This window comes from Mus musculus, chromosome 9, assembly GCF_000001635.26.
Source record: "Mus musculus strain C57BL/6J chromosome 9, GRCm38.p6 C57BL/6J".
Lineage (NCBI taxonomy): Eukaryota > Metazoa > Chordata > Mammalia > Rodentia > Muridae > Mus > Mus musculus.
This window is the reverse complement of record NC_000075.6, coordinates 74,952,633-74,971,630: the sequence shown is the minus strand read 5'-3', so window position 1 is coordinate 74,971,630 and position 18,998 is coordinate 74,952,633. Positions and strand designations below refer to the sequence as shown.

The window sequence follows — 18,998 nt, the reverse complement described above, 5'->3', positions numbered from 1 at the left end:
CGCGGGGCGGTGGTGGCGCACGCCTTTAATCCCAGCACTTGGGAGGCAGAGGCAGGCAGATTTCTGAGTTTGAGGCCAGCTTGGTCTACAAAGTGAGTTCCAGAACAGCCAGGGCTACACAGAGAAACCTTGTCTCGAAAAACAAACAACAACAAAAAAACCAAAAGAATGGAAGTCTCTTCCTGGGCAAGGACACACAGCTCTGTAGTAGTCAGTGATTGTACAATGCCCTTGGCTGGATTCCCAGAACAAAGTATTTTAAGTTTCTTTACCTTTGGATACATGAGATCCATGCTATAATAAAAGAATCCAGAGGCCTGCCTTCCTCCAACACCTCCCCACACGTGTGTGTTTCATGTGCACACATACACAGATAGACAGACAGACAGACAGACACACACACACACACACACACACACACACACACGGCAGATAACACAGATAAATAACAAAAGGATGGAGCTGATCTTGACTACCAACAGTTTCTATTCTTAATTTTTTATATGTCTTAAACAGTGTCACATTTAAGATCTTAATAATTAAGTTGCAAGAAAGACAAGATAGTTAAAATGTAACAATTAACAGTTATAAAAATGGCTAAGCCTTTTTGAAAATTAAAGAGAATTATAGTTCCTCCCCCATGTAGATGCTGAAGAAGATGTTTGTGTTTGCTGAGATGGTTTGGGTGGCCAAAGAGCCCCCAAAGTACTTTGTTATTAAGAGCCAAACACATTTTTATATAAATCATAATAAGACCCAAAGAGACTGAATTGGCACCCTCATCTGTGCCCTCTGGGTTACAATGACCTAGATGGGCTGCAGAAGCAGAGACTCGCAGAACATCTCCAGAGCCTTGTTTACAAAACCTAAGCTCTTGGAGAGAAGAAAATGTTCTAGTTGGTTCTTTTGGCACCATTCATACTACATTGTTTAAAATGAGCTAGAACAGGGGTTATTTTAATCTAAGCTACTGGACAAACACTTTGTCTAATAATATCTGCCACATACATTAGTCACATATTAATAAGCATTAAGATCAGCTATAGGAATCCATTTTAATACCCTACATGTGGTTAATCTTAGCACCATTATATAAAACGTGTGCTCGGATGCACATGGGCTTCCTTTGCTTCCTCAGAGTTGTGTTCTGGGATTTGCTAATGCCCTGTTAGTGCAAAGCAGGCTACTTTCAAGTCAACTGTAAAAATCTAGAACCAAGAAAGACTTTTATTCTGATAAATCAATGTTTTCCTGAAAGCTTTTCCATAGAGATAAATAAGAGAGGCCATAATTACATGTTCTTTCTTTCTTTTAGGGGACTTATTTATTTTATGTACATGAGTATACTGTCACTGTCTTCAGACACACCAGAAGAGGGCATCGGATCCCATTACAGATGGTTGTGAGCCACCATGTGGTTGTCAGGAATTGAATTCAGGGCATCTGCAAGAACAGCCAGTGTTCCTAACCTCTGAGCCACCTCTCCAGCTCACCTGTTCTTTAAACAACTGCAATTTTGTGAAATAGTATTTTAGAGATTAAGAAGCTGGGTAAAGAAACTAAAGCAGTTGGTGAGTGACAACACCAAACGCCTATGCCTGTCACTGGAATGTATCGTGCCCCCTCTATTAACAGGGACTGGCATCAGCAACAGATTCTATACACTAATTAAGTTCAGGAGAATTGTAGCAGAAATCTGCTAAGAAAAGCAGCTCTGCAGAGCTAGTCAGCCCAGTGAGGTGACAACACTTGTAATCCCAGCACTAGAAACTCTGAGTAGAAGACTGGACACGCAGTCTAAGGTCAGCTAGGGTTACACAAAGGGATGGGGACACAGCGTAACAATGGAGGTCTATTAATGCATGACCAAGGCCCTGCGCTCCATCCCCAGCGCTGACCAGTACTACAGTAAATTATTTAGTTATCTAACTAAAAAGCACACACAGAGCAGGCTCTGGAATTAATGTTCGGAAAAGCAATGAAGAAATCCAAACTGTCATTTTTAGAAATATGCGTTTTTCTTTTATTTACATATGTGTAGTGTGGATGCCCTCAGAGGCCAGACAAACTACCAGATAGATCCCCAGGAGTTGAAATTATAGGTGACTATGAGCCCCTTGACATAGGTTCTGCAAGAACGGCAAGTGCTACTAGCTACTATGACATCCAGCTCCATTTTTTTTTTCCTACTGCATGTAGGAAGACTGGCAAGTGACTCTGGCAGCGTGAAGACAGAGTGTTGTCTCAGGCAACAATGTCAACTCTCCAGCTCTGAAATTACTTGAATATACTTTATAAAGGTGTGCTAACATTTTCAAGTTTTACTTTCTAAAGTACCATATGAACATCCAAGCATAGCAAGCCATGACTGTAATCCCAGGATTTCGGAGGATCAGGAGTTCAAGGTTATTCTCAGCTATGCAGGGAGTCCAAGGCCAAGCTGGGCTATGTGAGAGTCTTTCAAAACACACCCAAACCAAACCAAACCAAACCAAACCAAACCAAACCAAACCAAACCAAATCAAATCAAAGGCCTTACTATATGTTGCCTACTTCTGTCTAAAGGAAGCAGAAGTACTCATCTCAAGGTGCTGTTGTTGCTTAGGTAAGCAATAGGTATGTGAGTGTTGTTTATAAACATTATATGAAGCCAATTCTGTGGCAGGAGGGAGGAACACAGCCAGGGGTTTGATGCACCTTCTTCCCTTGGAATAAAAACTTAAGCGAGGAGACCAGTCCTTCGGCACCAGGACCCCGGCTCTTTCTAAATTCAGGGCCTTCGCCCGGGACACTCTGCCCACTTCCTTCACAGCTCACTCCCTCTTGTCCTGTGCTCTTTCTCAGAGGTCTGAACGGCTTCCTCTCTGATCTTGGCCTTACCCTTGGCCTTTGCAGGTTTCCTTCAGAACACCTGGAATTTGTGTTCAACCTATGTATTAAAGGCATGCTAGAATTCACAGCAACAGACAACAGCACTGCAAATTATTTAGAATCAAGTTGTAGACTGAACACTTCCCACAGCTCCCTTCAACTAATGGCTACAACAGCCCTGTGCACAGGTCCCACAAATGCTGGGCAGGTAGGAAATCTGCGACCAAGGTGGACAGGTTACTTCTTTTCTCCATGCCTTGTTGTCTGTCATCTGCCTGCCCATCTGCCTGCTTGCCTTCCTGCCTGCTTGCCTTCCTGCGTGCTTGCCTTCCTGCCTGCTTTGGAACCCACTGTGCAGACTAGACTGACCTTGAACTACAGAGCTCTGCTGGCTTTTACCTCCTTCTTATGTGCTGGGGTTAAAGATGGGCATCACCACTGCTGGCCCAAGCCTAATTTTCTTAACTGCAAAAGTTAAAGAGCCTCACATTCTCGACAAGCCTTTCCCACTCTGCTTTTTAGCAACTAAATGGCTCTGAAAGTAATTTCTGAGTAACAAAAGCACTTTCAGAGCCTGAGACACTAATAGAATTTACTCTGTGCCATTATATATGTAACCTGAGGCCTTCTCGCTGACCTGAGCCATTCAGAAGCCTGAACTCCACAACCCGAGTTACCAGAAAGGCATTATATACCTGTCAAGGTTAGCTGACAAGCCAGCACACCTCCAGGACCAGCATTCACGCTGCATAGTCATTAGCCATTACTAAGATGAGAACACAGCTCCTCACAAGTCTGGCTACATCCTTCAAACATTCTCAGTAAATCAGTCCAGGGAAACAACATTGAGAAAGGACTTACTAGTAATGGGACTCGGAACCTAGAAGAGCTGCCGGAAGTAATCTCATCTAACCATCAGGTGAGGAGGACCATGGCTGAATGAGCACCATAAGGTGGTGTCTATTCACACAGACTGGTGAGAGAACTAAGACCCCAAACCCCAGAGCTCCTCCTTCATGCTATCCTCACCTTAAACAAGACTCCACCAGCTCTCCTTCCTTCAACCTTTGTTGTGAGACCCTTTCTGTGGCTGGAGAAGAAAAGAGATGCATGTCTGTCCTCGCCACACAGCCTCCTGGGGAAGCTTATCCATGCTGCAGGTACCTCCACACTCAAGGCATCTAATCCCACAGCATTTATAAAGCTTCGTCAAGCAACTGTCTAGAGCAGGAAGATGAACCTCTAGCCTTCCCACCTTACCAGGTATATTCCTCCCTCACATGTTAGAACCTGTAGCTGCTTCAAAACAACAGTGCAGCTCACTGCTCTGCCAAGAGCAGCAGACAACAGGATTATTAGGACTGTGCACCACACAAGCAGTTCCAAGAACCTTCAGAATAGTGAATACTAACCCTTATGTTCATAAACAAAGAATGAAGGCAAAGGGTTGAACAAAAGAGAGGGAATTTTGCCAAGAGCAAAAGATAGTGCTGAGTAATTTTCATAAGTATAGGTCACAATGGAATCCTGAGATCTAAAACATGATCTCAAGGCTGTCAGATAGTAATACCTCTTGGCTTGTTTACACCTAACTTAATGAAAGAAAGTCCAACTATTCTTCTAGAATGTTTTCTGCAGACATCACAAGTACTTACTATTGCCCACTGTCAAACAGATTAAGTCCAAAGTCCTTAGTTTGATATTGAAAAATCCAGTCTCTTTCATTCCTAAATTAGCCCTCAGTCCAAGAGTATGCTTTCTACCTTGTTTTAATCAGTGTTCTGTTGCTATGAAGAGACACTCTGAGCACAGCAACTCTTAAAACTGGGTCCCGCTTACAGTTTAGAGTATTTAGCACATTATTGTCATAGCAGGAAGAATGGCAGCACTCAGGAAGACATGGTGATGGAGAGATAGCCGAGAGTTCTATATTCAGATCCACAGGTAGCAAGAAGAGAGAGAGTCACTAGGCCCGGCTTGAGAGTTAGAAACCTCAAAGCATAACCCCAGTGACACACTTCCTCCAAAGCTATACCTCTTAATCTTTTCAAATAGGGCCATTCCCTGAGGGGACCATTTTCATTCAAACCACCAGCACCTCTACACTGCAACTCTCTCCTTACAATGTTCTTTGAGTCATCTCAATCCGTAACTGTTGTTAAAAAAGAAAAAAAAAAGTCCATCTATACAAATCATCCATGGCTTTTAAGGCTCAACATAGCGGCTGTGTCTTCTTAAAGATCATCCAGGCCTTTACATCCACTTCCCGGGCTGGGCTGCCATAAATTGTGCCAATGCTCTTTGACAGAGACGCAGCTCAGACACTCAGGCAGTTATCAGCTCTTTTCAGATGACTTCGAGTTGTTACAAGATAAACAACTACAAGGCAGAGTGGTAGATTCTGCTAAAACACACACACACACACTTTATCTGTGTAACCATAACTTTTCTTAGCAGACCTCAAAACACTGAAGGGATTGCTAATCATTTGAGATTTACAGATGAAATAGATATGTGTGTTAAAATTAAACCAACACCATGAAAATCTAAATTCATTCCACAACAATTCTGAATTCCACAACCAGGGAAGGCAGAGTCTGCCTCATACAGGTGTGTGTATTTTTCCCTCCTTTGTTCTGACCTTGAGGGAACCTCCCTGAGACTCCTCAATTGGGCACCCTTTGTGTGCACTCCCATTCTCAGGTCACTGCTCTGTCAGGCCGCCTGCTGAGAGAGCTCCATGCTTCAAGCCTTTTCCTCACTAGATGCCCACTGCCTTGCCGCAGTCATCTGTATGCTTGGGGGAAGCGCAGGTGACATAGAAGCATAAACGCTTAGATACTGAACAGCTCTTTTTCGGTGGTACAGCCTGTAATGCCAACGCTCTGGAGATACAAACAGTAGTTCAAGGCCAACCTCAGCTACTTGCTAAGACCCTGATTTAAAAAAAAAAAAAAAGCAAACGAAAAGAATAAATAGCTCCCTACTTATTTTTTGATACATATACAGTTCTTTTTGTCATATAATTTCATTCAATCTACAAATAACCTTATAGGAATAAATATCACCATGGTGGGTGGGGGGGGACACACACACACAACAAAACCAAACAGAAAAACCAAAAACTGACACCAGATTATCTTATTTTACATTACAAAGCTAACCAATTACAAAATGATAGATAGAAATTCTCCTCACCATTCCGTGCCTTTCTCTCCCCACAGGGTATTTAAATGACCCTGCTTGTTATTCACAGCACCATGAAACAAGCCTGAAAGTTGGGCTTAGAGAATAAGGGGAGCCTGGTCCACATCCTGTGGATCCCTAGGTAAGGCTATCAATTATTAAAATGCAGTTCTGGCCAATAGCTCATCATTCTGTATTTTCTACCAAGCTCCTAGTGGCCACCATTCCGCCACTGCCGCACTCTCTGCACTAGCATTACCCTCAACTGATCACCACCACCCAGAAACACCTAGATGTGCCTGAGTTAACTACTTCCCCTTTCTGTGGCATCTGCCCTAAACACTGCACAGTTCGTGCTGGTTTCGACTTCTAGTTTGCATGGTGCACAGAACGCCCGGCCAAGGTGACGTCGGGTCTGTTGTCCTGTTAAAAGTCATTTTTATAATAGAGTTCTGAAATACTCAACTCCTCAGATCAGCTGAGGAAAAACAAAAAACGAGAGCTAGCCCTAAATCCCTTCCTGGATCATACATGAGCTGGGTCTTGAAAGCCGTGAGCCATGTGGGCTAACCCACACCCCTGCCTGTGTGAGGCATATGGTTCCTGCCATTGCCACATTCTCAGCTCACTTTCCAAAAGTCTTCAGGTTGACAATGTTAGAGAGCAAAAAGAACCATTACTCAGATAATGTGTCTCAAGGTCATTTTGTTCTGGCAAATGCTGACTTTAGAATATGTGAATACACATATGTGTGGTATGTGTGTGTGTACATATATACCATGTGTACCCATATACGTGGTATATATGTACATACACACACACACACACACACACACACACCATGTGAGTGCCTGGCGGTTACTGGCAGTCGAGTCACCATGTAGGTGCTGAGAATTGAACCCAGGCCCTCTATAACGACCGCTCTTGACCACTGAGCTATCTCTCTCCAGCCCTTGACTTTAGAATCTCAATCTAGGTTTGATCATGAAAATCTCAGGTCCTTACCTCCTGTTACATGATATTCCACAGCTAAGAGGAGGTCCCACTGACCTGAGTAAATGCAGGCCATAGTTTAACACTCCTGGAGAACTGTCTAACCAAGGGGGGCCTGTGGTGCAGGCCCATTCTCTCTAGCTACTTTGAGGCTGAGGCAAAGGCCAAGTCCTACCTGTAAAGGTTGTAAAGATAGTTCAAGGCCAGCCTGGGTGGCTAAATAAGACATTTAAACTTTAAAAATAAAGAAAAAAATAAAACTAAGGATGCATTTATCACCCCAAATGACTCTGTACTCTTATAACTTGAGCCAGGGAATGGGGAGTAATTCATTTTCTAAAATGTGTCAATTGCTCTTAGGAGAGTGGCCCCAGCTGTGAAGCACCTGACCGATGGGGAACACTGGGCCCTCAGCTCCTACTCAGGAACAGTCCTACCCTCAGGGTAAACCCCGAGTGTTTATAGCATTCCACAGCTTTACAGAACCTGCTGTCACATCCTCTCACCTGAGCTCAGAACAGGGACTGGGCCAAGCACATTTTCTTGATGAGAAAACAGGTTTGGGACTTGACCCAAGTCACAAAACCCAGTAAGTGACTGACCACCTCCTAATCTCAATTCTCCATCCTTTGATTCTTCTTACTCTTCCATCCTGCTCCCTTGTCTTCTTGTGCTTGCAAATGGGAAGCCTGCCAGTTACGCCCCTCCCTCCTCAAAGAGCAACAGGAACAAACCAAGCCTGGGGTTGGTGATCAGAGGTTCCTCCAAGTATCTGTCTGTGGAGGACTTGTTAATCCTATAACCTGGAGACCACTGACACCAAGCAGTTTTTGCCTACGTCTTATTGTATAGTGTTTTATTTCTAACTAGACTTTACAACATACACAAATATGTATGTACAGAAGATACACACACACACACACACACACACACACACACACATTCTTCAAATAGGAAAATGCTGGGCTGAGGATGTAATCCAATTGGTAGAAGCCCTGGGTCTGATCTCTAGCACTGCATAAAACTGTGCACAACGGCATATCCTGCAATCCCAGTCTTTAGGAGGGACATGAGACACTGCCTCCCTTCCCCAATCTTGGAATGTGAAAATGTTTTTAAATGGATTTGAAAAAAAAAATCAGGTACAAAGTTGTGATAATAGCCTAGAAGTCATAATCAAATACCTAAATTGAGAGAATTTTACTTAATGTTAATGACAACTACCTTCTCTTGCTTCCATTTCTTTCCCATTGATGTGTACTAGCTATTCATTCATTCATTCATTCATTCATTCATTCATTCATTCATGCATTTGTTCGTTCATTCACTCAACAGATGTATATCAAGTACAGGATATGCACCTACAACACACCTACCATCTACAAAACTGATAAACCAGGGAACACAGCTGAGGCCTCATGTATCGACACATAGCAAACAAAGAAAAAAAAAGATAACTAATTACAAAGTTTGGTAAATGCTATCAAAGGAAGGCAGAGTGCTAGCACAGAATAGCAAGAGAGATGTCTAGTTTAACAGGTATATCAACAGAAACAGCCAAAGAGAGTTGAGAGCGCTAGGGTAATCAGGGAAGAAACCTCTCCGAAAGAAAACCGCAAGAGACGTCCCAGTCTACAAAGAGAAACACAAGGAGCACCATGGGGTTCTGGGGAGAGGGCTTGTTGGATAAAAGGAAGAGTGCATCTAAGACCCCGAGTGATAACTGAAATCCAACAAGGTGGCCACTGGCACTGGGTGTGAAGAAAAGGAAGCCGTGATCTAGGCTTGTATTGTTTCTGATGAGCACCTTCTATGTGAAAGAAGCTTCCCCCACCCTGGACTTTAGGCATCTCATGTGGCTGTGGGACTAAGGTTTGGGTTAAAAATGGAGTCTTTACCCAGTCAGCTCACCAGGAACCTCAGATATAATCACGGAACTACCCTGATTTTGTCATTTGCTTTTGTTCCTTTGGACATAATGTCTTACTCTCAAGTCCAGACTGGCTTGGAACTAATTCTGTAGCCTGGCCTTGAATTTGTGACAACCTCCTATCTCAGCCTTCTGAGGGCTAAGAGATGTGTGAATTGGCATACGGGGCTCAATTCTGACCCATCCCCTCTTAACCCATCCGAGAGAGAACAGAGCCGGGTATGATGACGTCCCTCTTACCATACATACATCTAACACCAGGAGTAAGTCACACTTAGCTTAGGGTTCTCACTTCAAAAAGGTCTCAGCTTCAAAAGGAAGGAAGAAAGACACTGCCATGATCAGATCCAAAGATGAGGGACCAGGGCTGCAGAGATGGCTCAGCTCTTTTGAAGGTTCTGAGTTCAAATCCCAGCATCCACATGGTGGCTCACAACTACCTGTAATGAGATCTGATGTTCTCTCTTCTGGGGTGTCTGAAGACAGCTACAGTGTACTTACATATAATAAATAAATAAATAAATAAATAAATCTTCGGGCTAGAGAGAGAAGAAAAAGTGAAGACAGCTATAGTGTAGTTACATATAATAAATAAAAAATAAATCTTAAAAAAAAAATATGAGGGACCAAAGAGTAAACAAACTCAGATGTGGTGTGCACCTGTGCAGCTGGCACTCCAGAAGCAGAGGCAGGAGAATTGCTCCAAGCTTGAGGCCAGCTTGGGATACAAAGTAAGACTCTGTCTCACGAAACAAACAAGCAAACAAACAAACACACACAAAGCCCAGGTAAATGTATAAATGTAAATGTTAATTGCTTAAACAACTAAATTTCTTGTTTACATAATATGCTCAAACCACAAGGATTTATCATTGATTCAAGATAAATGAAATTTTAAATCATTCATTGCACATATACATTAGTTTCTCAAGTCTACCTGCAGATTTTTTCCCCCTCATTGGACAGAGAAATGACAGTGTTCAGTCCACTAAATCACTTCCTTTTCACTGGGTGACAAGCAGAAACATAGGGTGCTTTCTCGGTCCACCCCTTTACTATCCCAGCCTCAGAAGTCACATCAAGCCAGTAATTACTTGACAGCGCCCGATGTGTCAAGGCTCATCAGCATAAGTGTGTGACAGCCCAACAGGGTGGCCGCTCTTAACTCACAGCACCTCTGTGAAGAAGCAGGAGCTGAATCGGCGCCTTTGTTCCACCCGCCCGGCTTTCTCTAAATGATTGGCCTCTCCCTTTGAAAATGTCCAAAAGCAACAACAGCAGCTCACATTTGCATGCTCACTATGCGGCAGCTGCTGTTCCCAGCACATTGTGTATGTTAACTTATTTCGTTTTCAGGGTAACTCAAGCCAAGGTACTATTTACTAAAACGCCCATTGTGAAGACACTGGAGGCAGGAAGACAGGCAGCGTCCAGAGTCACACAGCTCAGGAATAACTGTTGTTGGTTTCCCCGGCCCACTTGGTTTGTCGGTGTTGTGTATGAGATGGGCCTGTGTCTGTTCTCTCCCTTTACCACGTGGGTCTTAGGGATGAAATGCAGGTTGTCAGGCATGATAGCCAGCCTCCTTTGAGCCCATTTTCCCCCAACAATTAAGTTATAATCCCTTATAATACCTCGATGTAAATTAGTTACCAGCAAGGCTGGGAGCACATACTTGAACACACTTTCAAGCGGGACTCACCTTTTTAACTATCTGCATACCTTGTGTAAGAAACTAAAGTCCTCTGTGAACCACTTCACTCATCCATACAACAAAGGTGCTAACAGCTATGTGCTTGAGTAGCTGTGCAGACTGAGGGAGTTATATCTGGAAAGGACACAGAACAGGGTCTCTGTGTGGAAGGCCCGAATATCAGCTGTCACCGATACCTCCATTACCTCCCGCTGGGAGCAGGCCAAAGACCACTGCAGTTAACACAGCCAACATCTCTTTTCTTCCAGCAGCTGTCACTTCTGTTTTTTGATTTACACAGGCCGACAATGAACTGTTCACACCACCAAAGGAAGGCACCTGATTCCCCCGCCACACTGTCCAGTCCTAGTCACGGCTTCATTCTACTTCAGCTACCTGTAGACCATCATTTGAAGATAACAGGACCGTTTATGTGTACATAATAAGGTCCAAAGTCACGGCAATCCAAAGGTTAATGGCAAAATTTGTAAAATGATAACAAAAGGGTGAGAAAGCACATTCCTCCCATTTTGACTTAAAAAATATCAAATTGGTTGACATTTTGTTTGTAGATCAAGTTTTACACTAATAATAGTTCCCACTCAAGCACAGACATAATCTAAAGTGTTTACATATGAATTGAAACACAGTATATTTAAATAATTGATTTATTGATAATTGAAGTTTGTCTTTAACAAGTTCTGTAACCTAAAACAGTACTTAAAATAGACAAAACTGGGATACTTTATGTTTGTAGCGTGTGGGAATATGATTTAATTACTTCTATACAAAGGTCACATTTGAAAGACTTCCAAAGAGGCACCAGACACCCCGTATTTGTATAACTGGGGTCAGGTCCCAAGTTGCACATCTTTGAGTCCAAGGCAGAAGCACTCACCCTCTGCGACCACACTGTTGGCTTCAGCAGGCAACGCCATGTAAAACCCTGTAATCCAGGAACGCTTACTCTAACCACACCACTCCTCAGACAGATAGTAAAGTAGTTCTAACAGCAGATGACGGCATCAAGAAATAAACTACACGTATGTCCTATATCCCTTCGTAGGCTGCATGTTTTCCCGGACAGCTAGATATCAAGAGGTTACTAAATGCTCCTGAACTTTCCCAGGTCGGGGGTTATGCATGGATAGAAAGCCCAGCACTAGGCCACTGCACACTTCCTTTCTTACCTCTGTTGTACAGATTGCAACTGACCAACATCTCAGCAGCTGTAAGCTCACCACGATAAAGTTAGGGACTTAGTTCTACCGAGCGCCAATCACTACGTACTTGAGGTGGGAGGCGGTAGAAGTGAATGTGATGAAGATTATACAGTGAGCTAGAAGAGACACACAGTTCTGACTCCAGAGCGCACATTAGCAATTAACATCAAGGACTCAGGTTGTTAGCATTACCCAAGGAATGTTATGGACTGTCTGAAATTTTAAAAGGGAAAATACTATTGACTATGTGGAATGTAGCCATTTGCTACACAGTAACATGTTAATTGAGTATAAACAAAACCTCTAACGTCCACTTAATTGACAGGCAGAGTTGACCATGCATACCCACCACATAAGGCAGTAGTGCCTCTCTGCCTTCCTAACGCTGCAGCCCTTTAATACGGTTCCTCAGGTTGTGATGGCCTCCACGCAGAAAATGACTTCCCTGCTATTTCCCACAACCTACAGGTTATATAAGGAACCTGCTGATATAAGGAACTTCTTTAGCACACCTTGAGATGCAGACTTGACAAATTTCTAGAGGATCTTGTCTTCTGCTACTAAATCCACTTGTATCACTCTGTTCATTGTAGTACACCAAGAAACCATAAATTCAAAATATTACCGTGAAAAACAAATTGAATACTTGGAACAAGTCTCCCCTCCCCCCTCCCTCCCTCCCCCCTCTCTCTCTACATATATATCACTCTCAATCCATCAATTTATCTGTTGTCCATCTATCTATCTATCCGTCCATCCATCCAGTACATGGGACACTGGGAACTGGACACTGAGCCTTGAACAATGTGTTAATTATACCACTGTGTTATACACAAGCCCCATAATGTATTTCCAAGAAGCAGAAATTCCCCCTCTCCCTAAAACAAACTTCTGAATTATGTGCATACAGAATACCTATAAAATTGTTTGTAAAAATTAGAAAGTATTAAAAATGTGAGAATCCAGCCTTAGACTGTTCCACAGTCTCTCCTATTTCATACATGTCAGAGCTAGAGATCTTAAACTGTGTTTTGGTTTACACAGGAAATTACACCCAACTCTAAAAACAGACCCGCTTCACCCTCCAAAAGGTTCACGGAGAGCATAAATAGCCCAAGGATACTGAGGGTACAGGCCGTCAGTTAATCCTTAGCACCAAAAAGAAACCCTGAGGGGCTGAGGGCTTGGCTCAGTGCTTAAGAGCTGCTCTTGCAGAGGTCAAGGTTCAGTTCCCAGCACTCACGACTGTTGTTAACTCCAGTTCCAGGGAATCCAGTGGCCTCTTCTGGTCTCTTAGGATACCAGGCATACATACGATGCGCAGACGTACAGGTAAGCAAAACAAACACCCACACACATAAATGTTTTTAAAAAGATAAAAACAAAGCAGGAAATGAAGAGGGAAAAACCAGAAGATATGAAATGAAAGGATAAATGAAAAGCATTGTGATTTTTCTGTGATTCCCACTTAAGAGTTTTTTGGTTTTTTTGTTTTTTGTTTTTGTTTGTTTGGTTTTTCAAGACAGGGTTTCTCTGTATAGTCCTGGCTGTCCTGGAACTCACTCTGTAGACCAGGCTGGCCTTGAACTCAGAAATCCGCCTGCTCTGCCTCTGCTCTGGGATTAAAGACGTGCGCCACCACCGACCGGCATTAACAGTTTTTATTAGCCAACCAAATACCATACCCAATCACACAGGTTACGAGGCTCCAAGTGCACTTACAAACATTATAGCAAGTTCCAGGGCAGTTCGGGCTATGTGAGCTTGTCTCAAAAAACAAGGGTAGAGCTGGGCAGAGGTGGCACACGCCTTTAATCCCAGCACTTGGGAGGCAGAGGCAGGTGGATTTTGGAGTTCAAGGCCAGCCTGGTCTACAGAGTGAGTTCCAGGACAGCCAGGGCTACACAGAAAAACCCTGTCTCGAAAAACCAAAACCAAAACCCAAAACAAGGGTAGATAGACATGGCTGTACCCTACTAAGCAAATAGTTTTGAGTCTCTACATTAAAACACACACTTTACAGTTCTTGGGTGAGCACCTGAGGGTCACTCATTTACTCTCATTTTACAGAGAACCTGGTATCAGGCAGGATCATCAAGTTCTCCAGGGCACAGACTAAAAGCAGAAAAAATAAGGAGCAAGAATAAGTATATCATTGACAAAGACTGCTAATACAGGGGGGCCATAACATCAGATATAAACAGAGAATAAATAGTGGAGTGGTTGAAGTTAGAGACAAGAAGGAAGTATCACAAACTTACCTAGTTTCTCTAGATTCTGATGTAGTACAGAGCTGCAATTTTCAGCAGTCCCCCCTCTGTCATCAACTGAGGTTAGATTATATGGATTGTACACACGCTTTTCCCCTTAAAAAGCATGTGTGCCATGCTCCACTATGTTCATAGCAGCCTTGTTTATAATAGCCAGAAGCTGGAAAGAACCCAGATGCCCCTCAACAGAGGAATGGATACAGAAAATGTGGTACATTTACACAATGGAATACTACTCAGCTATTAAAAAAATGAAATTCCTAGGCAAATGGATGGACCTGGAGGGTATCATCCTGAGTGAAGTAACCCAATCACAAAGGAACTCACACAATATGTACTCACTGATAAGTGGATATTAGCCCAGAAACTTAGGATACCCAAGATATAAGATACAACTTGCCAAACGCATGAAATTCAAGAAGAACAAAGACCAAAGTGTGGACACTTTACCCTTTCTTAAAAATGGGAACAAAACACCCATAGAAGGAGTTACAGAGACAAAATTTGGAGCTGTGACGAAAGGATGGACCATCTAGTGATTGCCATATGCAGGGATCCATCCCATAATCAGCTTCCAAATGCTGACACCATTGCATACATTAGCAAGATTTCGCTGAAAGGACCCAGATATAGCTCTCTCTTATGAGACTATGCCGGGGCCTAGCAAACACAGAAGTGGATGATCACAGTCAGCTATTGGATGGGTCACACGGCCCCTTATGGAGGAGCTAGAGAAAGTACCCAAGGAGCTAAAGGGAACTGCAACCCTATAGGTGGAACAACAATATGAACTAACCAGTACCCGGGAGCTCTTGTCTTTAGCTGCATATGTATCAAAAGATGGCCTAGTCGGCCATCACTGCAAAGAGAGGCCCATTGGACTTGCAAACTTTATATGCCCCAGTACAGGGGAACGCCAGGGCCAAAAAGGGGGAGTAGGTGGGTAGGGGATTGGGGGGGTGGGTATGGGGGACCTTTGGGATAGCATTTTAAATGTAAACGAGGAAAATTAAAAAAAAAGTAAATATTAAAAAAAAAAAGCATGTGTGCTCATATGTGCGTCTGTGTGAGTGCATGTGTATCTGTGTGTGTGTGTGTGTGATGGCCAGAAGAGGGCCTCAGATCCCCTGGAGTTGGAGTGACAGGTACTTGTGAGCCACCCGACATGGGTGCTGGAACCTGACCTCAGTTCCTCTGGGAGAGCAGCAAGTGAGCGCTCTGAACTGCAGAGCCAGTTCCCCAGCCTCTCTTTCTTTTTACTAGAATAAAAGGCAGCACTTGCCCAATGGAGGCAAGAGAATCAGGAGTTCAATGCCTCAGCTACAAAGCAAGCCTGGGCTAAAGAAAGCCATACTAGAGCATGCTGTACATAGTAATGGAAAAAAAAAATCTGTGAAAAACTTACTTTAGTGTTTCTGTAGTAGTTTAAGTAAGAATTTGTAATTATTCTGAATCTTGTTTCCCCTCCCCCCAAAATATCCATGAACCAGACAGTTAATGCTTTTATGGGATAAAAGCTCAACCCTGGCCTTGGGATCACTCCACTTCTCCCTGAGAACGATAAAGGGGGTTAAGAAACTCACTCCCCTGGGAATCTTGACAAGTGGGTTATTTTCCTTACTAACTTGGATCCATCTATGACTAAACCTTGTATTGCTTAGTTACAGTCCCACCTGAGATAAAACAACTTGTCTAGAGTCTCTGCTGTAAATGCTAGTTTTTCCACTACTGCGGCTTTAAAGCGACTTTTTAACAATAATCCAAGACAAACAGTGACTTTGATTTCATTTGCTTGTTTATTCTGAGATGCAGCTTCTGACCTCGGAGCTAGTTTTTCCAGTCACTGATGTAATCTAAAAATCTAAACTTAGCATGGTCCACAGCAGTCCTCTCAGGAGCGATGCACTCGATGACACTTCAGCAGGCATTAACCACAAACCTATTTTACTTAACAGTAAAGCATTCAAGACTAATTTGAAGTCTGAAATTAAATATAGCTGTCTCCTACTCCTCCCTAGTATATTTTAATAGCTATTATGACCAAAAGCTGTATTGTTCTAGACAAGTTGTATTTCTAATCACTTTGAAATATATATGTATAATATGCATATATATGAAAATAACAATTTTCATATATATATATTTGCATAGGTTCTTGTAAATCCACCTCGGTGGATAAATCACTATTTCCAATCCTGAAACCCCAGATTTGGATGAGTGCTGTTGTCTAGTCCTTCCTTCCAAACGCGCCAATACCTGCTGTACAATTCCTTGGAATCAAACTCACATCAAAGAAGTCCTCACTCCTAAACCACTACCATATCAAACAGCCCTCAGAGCTGTCCTTATTCTTAATCAGAAGTTGATGAACACGTTCTTTTGATGTCCTTGAAAAGCAAAATGAGGCTGGCGTGGTGCTGTATGCCTGTAATCTCTGCACCTAGGAGACTGAGGCGGGGGGATCCTAGCTGTAGGCTAGACTGGGGTAGTAGTGACACCCTTTTATTCTTTTCAAGATATTTCTTATTTATTTTAAAAATATTTAGTTATTGGGTCTCTGTGTACACTGTGTGCAAATGTGCATGGGCTGAGGTCAGAGGTCAACTTTCAGCAGTCGATTCTCTCGGATCTTGTAGGTTCTAGGGTTCGAACTCAGATCAGGCTTGGTGGCACCTTTACCCACTGAGCCATCTCCTGGGCTTGTGACAACCTTTGTTTTTCAATCAAAACACATGCCAGGGTTGGGAGAGGAATAAGATATGTACATTCTTCTCTAAGTCTTGAAAATATGGGCTTAGAACCGGGCTTAACAGCCCGAGGCTTTGATCACTGCACTTGGGAGTCAGAGGCAGACAGATCTGTGTGTTCAAGGTCAGTCTTGACTACAAACAGAACTCCAGGACAGCCAAGGCTACAAAGAGCCTCAGGGTTTAGATCTGAAACCTGTAGAAAATACAGATTTAGAATGAAAAGTTGGGCCCTAGTTGTCTATAACAGACTCAAGCTGGGGAACTCTGAAAACAATTGGAATTCCCTTAGAGCATAAAACTAATGAGGGGCCACAGTGGTACATTGCCTGTAATGCTGCTTTTCAGGTGAAGGCAAAAGGATCCTTAGGGACTTCTGGGCCTACCTGGGTTACATGGTAAGACCTGTGCCAGCCTAGACAACTTGACAAAACCCTATCTATAAAACAAACAACAAACAAACAAAACACACCAAAAAAACCCCAAACAAACAGCGAATGAAATGCAAATGGCTACAAATATTACTTTTTATCAAGTTCAAACTCAAGTTTCAAAAGTTGACAAACTTTTCTGAAGTTGGATTGACTTCACCTAAAAAAATTGAAGAACTGCAACTAAAAAGGATACTAAGCCTGTGGCCACTAACAAACACTTCCTTTGACCCCTTCATCCTGCTAAACACTCTCTAAGAACAGGTCCTTCCCATCTGACTTTAACCACCTACTCCATAAGTCCATCTTTTTTTTCCCCTCAGCGTCTGGTATCTTCAGAGAGACAGTTCGTCACGTCTGACACAGGAATGGTTGATCCTGCGGAAAATTAGGTTAACACCGAAGGAGACAGAGAAACAAAACACAACTCAAGCTCTACTTAAATAAATCATTTACCTCGGTCTGGCTTCATTTTGGCATCCAATTTCCACCCAAAGTGCTGTAAAACACAGGTGTGGGTTCTTCCAACCGGCACACGGCTGACTCAACGGCTTCTGCTTCGTTTTCCAAACGCTAAGAGAGCAAAATAAACATAAAAAAAAAAAAATAAGAAAGAAAAAGAAAGACGGGTCTTAATTCCCCCGGATCTTGCAAGAAAACTACTAAGTTGGGCCTCTTCCTGGTGCAGACCTGCGGTGACAGAACCCTGGGCAGGTCTGAAGGAAAGGCGAAAAAAAGCAGCTCAAGTCTGCGCACCGCCTCCCCCGGCGTCCTCGGGCCTAGCACCCCTGTTCCCCGCCCCTGGGCTCTCCAGGCCAAGGTGTCCTCCTCTGACACAGCGTCTCGGAAGCACCAGCAGGATCTATTTATGCCCTGGAGGTACAGGCACAGAGGAGGAAGAGTCGGGCCACAGGAGCTAAGGCAGCCCTCGGTCCAGTAGCCTCTGGGCACCGAGGCACCCCCGCAGGGGCTCGGGCGCAGCAGCCCCCGCAGCCCCCCGGGCCTCACCTGCGGGGGATCCCCTCTGGCTAGCCCCTCCGAGGCTTCAGTAGCCGGGTTCCAGCCGGAGCCGGTCAGCAGCAGAGTCTGGGCATGTCCTCAGCCGCGCCGACCCACGCGTGGCTCAACCCACCCGGGAACGGCTCCCATGGCCCGCCCGCTCGCCGCCCTCCGGGACCCCTCGCTCCTCCTCCCGGCACTGCTCTCTGCGGCCGCCCGGCCGCTCACATCACACTCCGTGCTCCGAGCCACGCCTCCCCGAGCGCAGCGCGCATCTACCCCGCGGCCGCCGAGACGCCGAGACGCCGAGACGCTGCGCCCGCGCATCCACCGTCCCCGCTGCCTGCCCGCCTCGCTCGCTCGCTCTTTACTCTTTCTCTCACTGTTTGCCCTGTCAAAACACTACCCTGGTCACGTGTCCCAACAACAGCCAACCCACTCTCGTCACTTCCTCCGCTGAGGCTGCGCGCGCCGGTTGTTATGGCAACGCCGCCGCGCGTCCTGGAGTTGGAGATTGGGGACCGGTCTTCCCGGATAAGGGTCTCAGAGGACCCAGGGACCCGCAGGGACTGCCTGCACCGCGCGCCTAAGCAGCCAAGGAACTGCGCTCCGGGTGCATTGGGGTCACCTGGGAGATGTCAACCTAGGGCTTACC

The 18,998-nt window shown here is 44.2% G+C and overlaps 1 protein-coding gene and 1 non-coding gene across 5 annotated transcripts in view; both read right to left on the bottom strand.

Annotated features, from left to right (window-relative positions):
* Fam214a (family with sequence similarity 214, member A) overlaps positions 1-18,764 on the bottom strand; it is a 79,602-nt gene extending 60,838 nt beyond the window's left edge. Inside the window, exons 1-2 of one of the 4 annotated variants that reach the window (NR_153342.1) lie at positions 18,572-18,751; positions 17,801-17,917 (exon numbers count right to left, since the gene is read on the bottom strand). Coding sequence is in view for 3 of the 4 variants with exons in the window: in XM_006511126.4 (XP_006511189.1) it covers positions 17,801-17,816 (16 nt within the window). In the remaining variant the exon portion in view is untranslated. Of the gene's footprint in view, positions 1-17,800; positions 17,918-18,352 lie in introns of all 4 variants that reach the window. The other 3 variants (XM_006511126.4, NM_001359816.1, NM_001113283.1) reach the window with 3 other exon arrangements.
* Gm51280 (predicted gene, 51280) lies at positions 4,829-4,888 on the bottom strand. The gene has a single exon (NR_162812.1). It is a non-coding gene; the product is annotated as a predicted gene, 51280 (primary transcript).
* Positions 18,765-18,998: the final 234 nt, after the last annotated feature.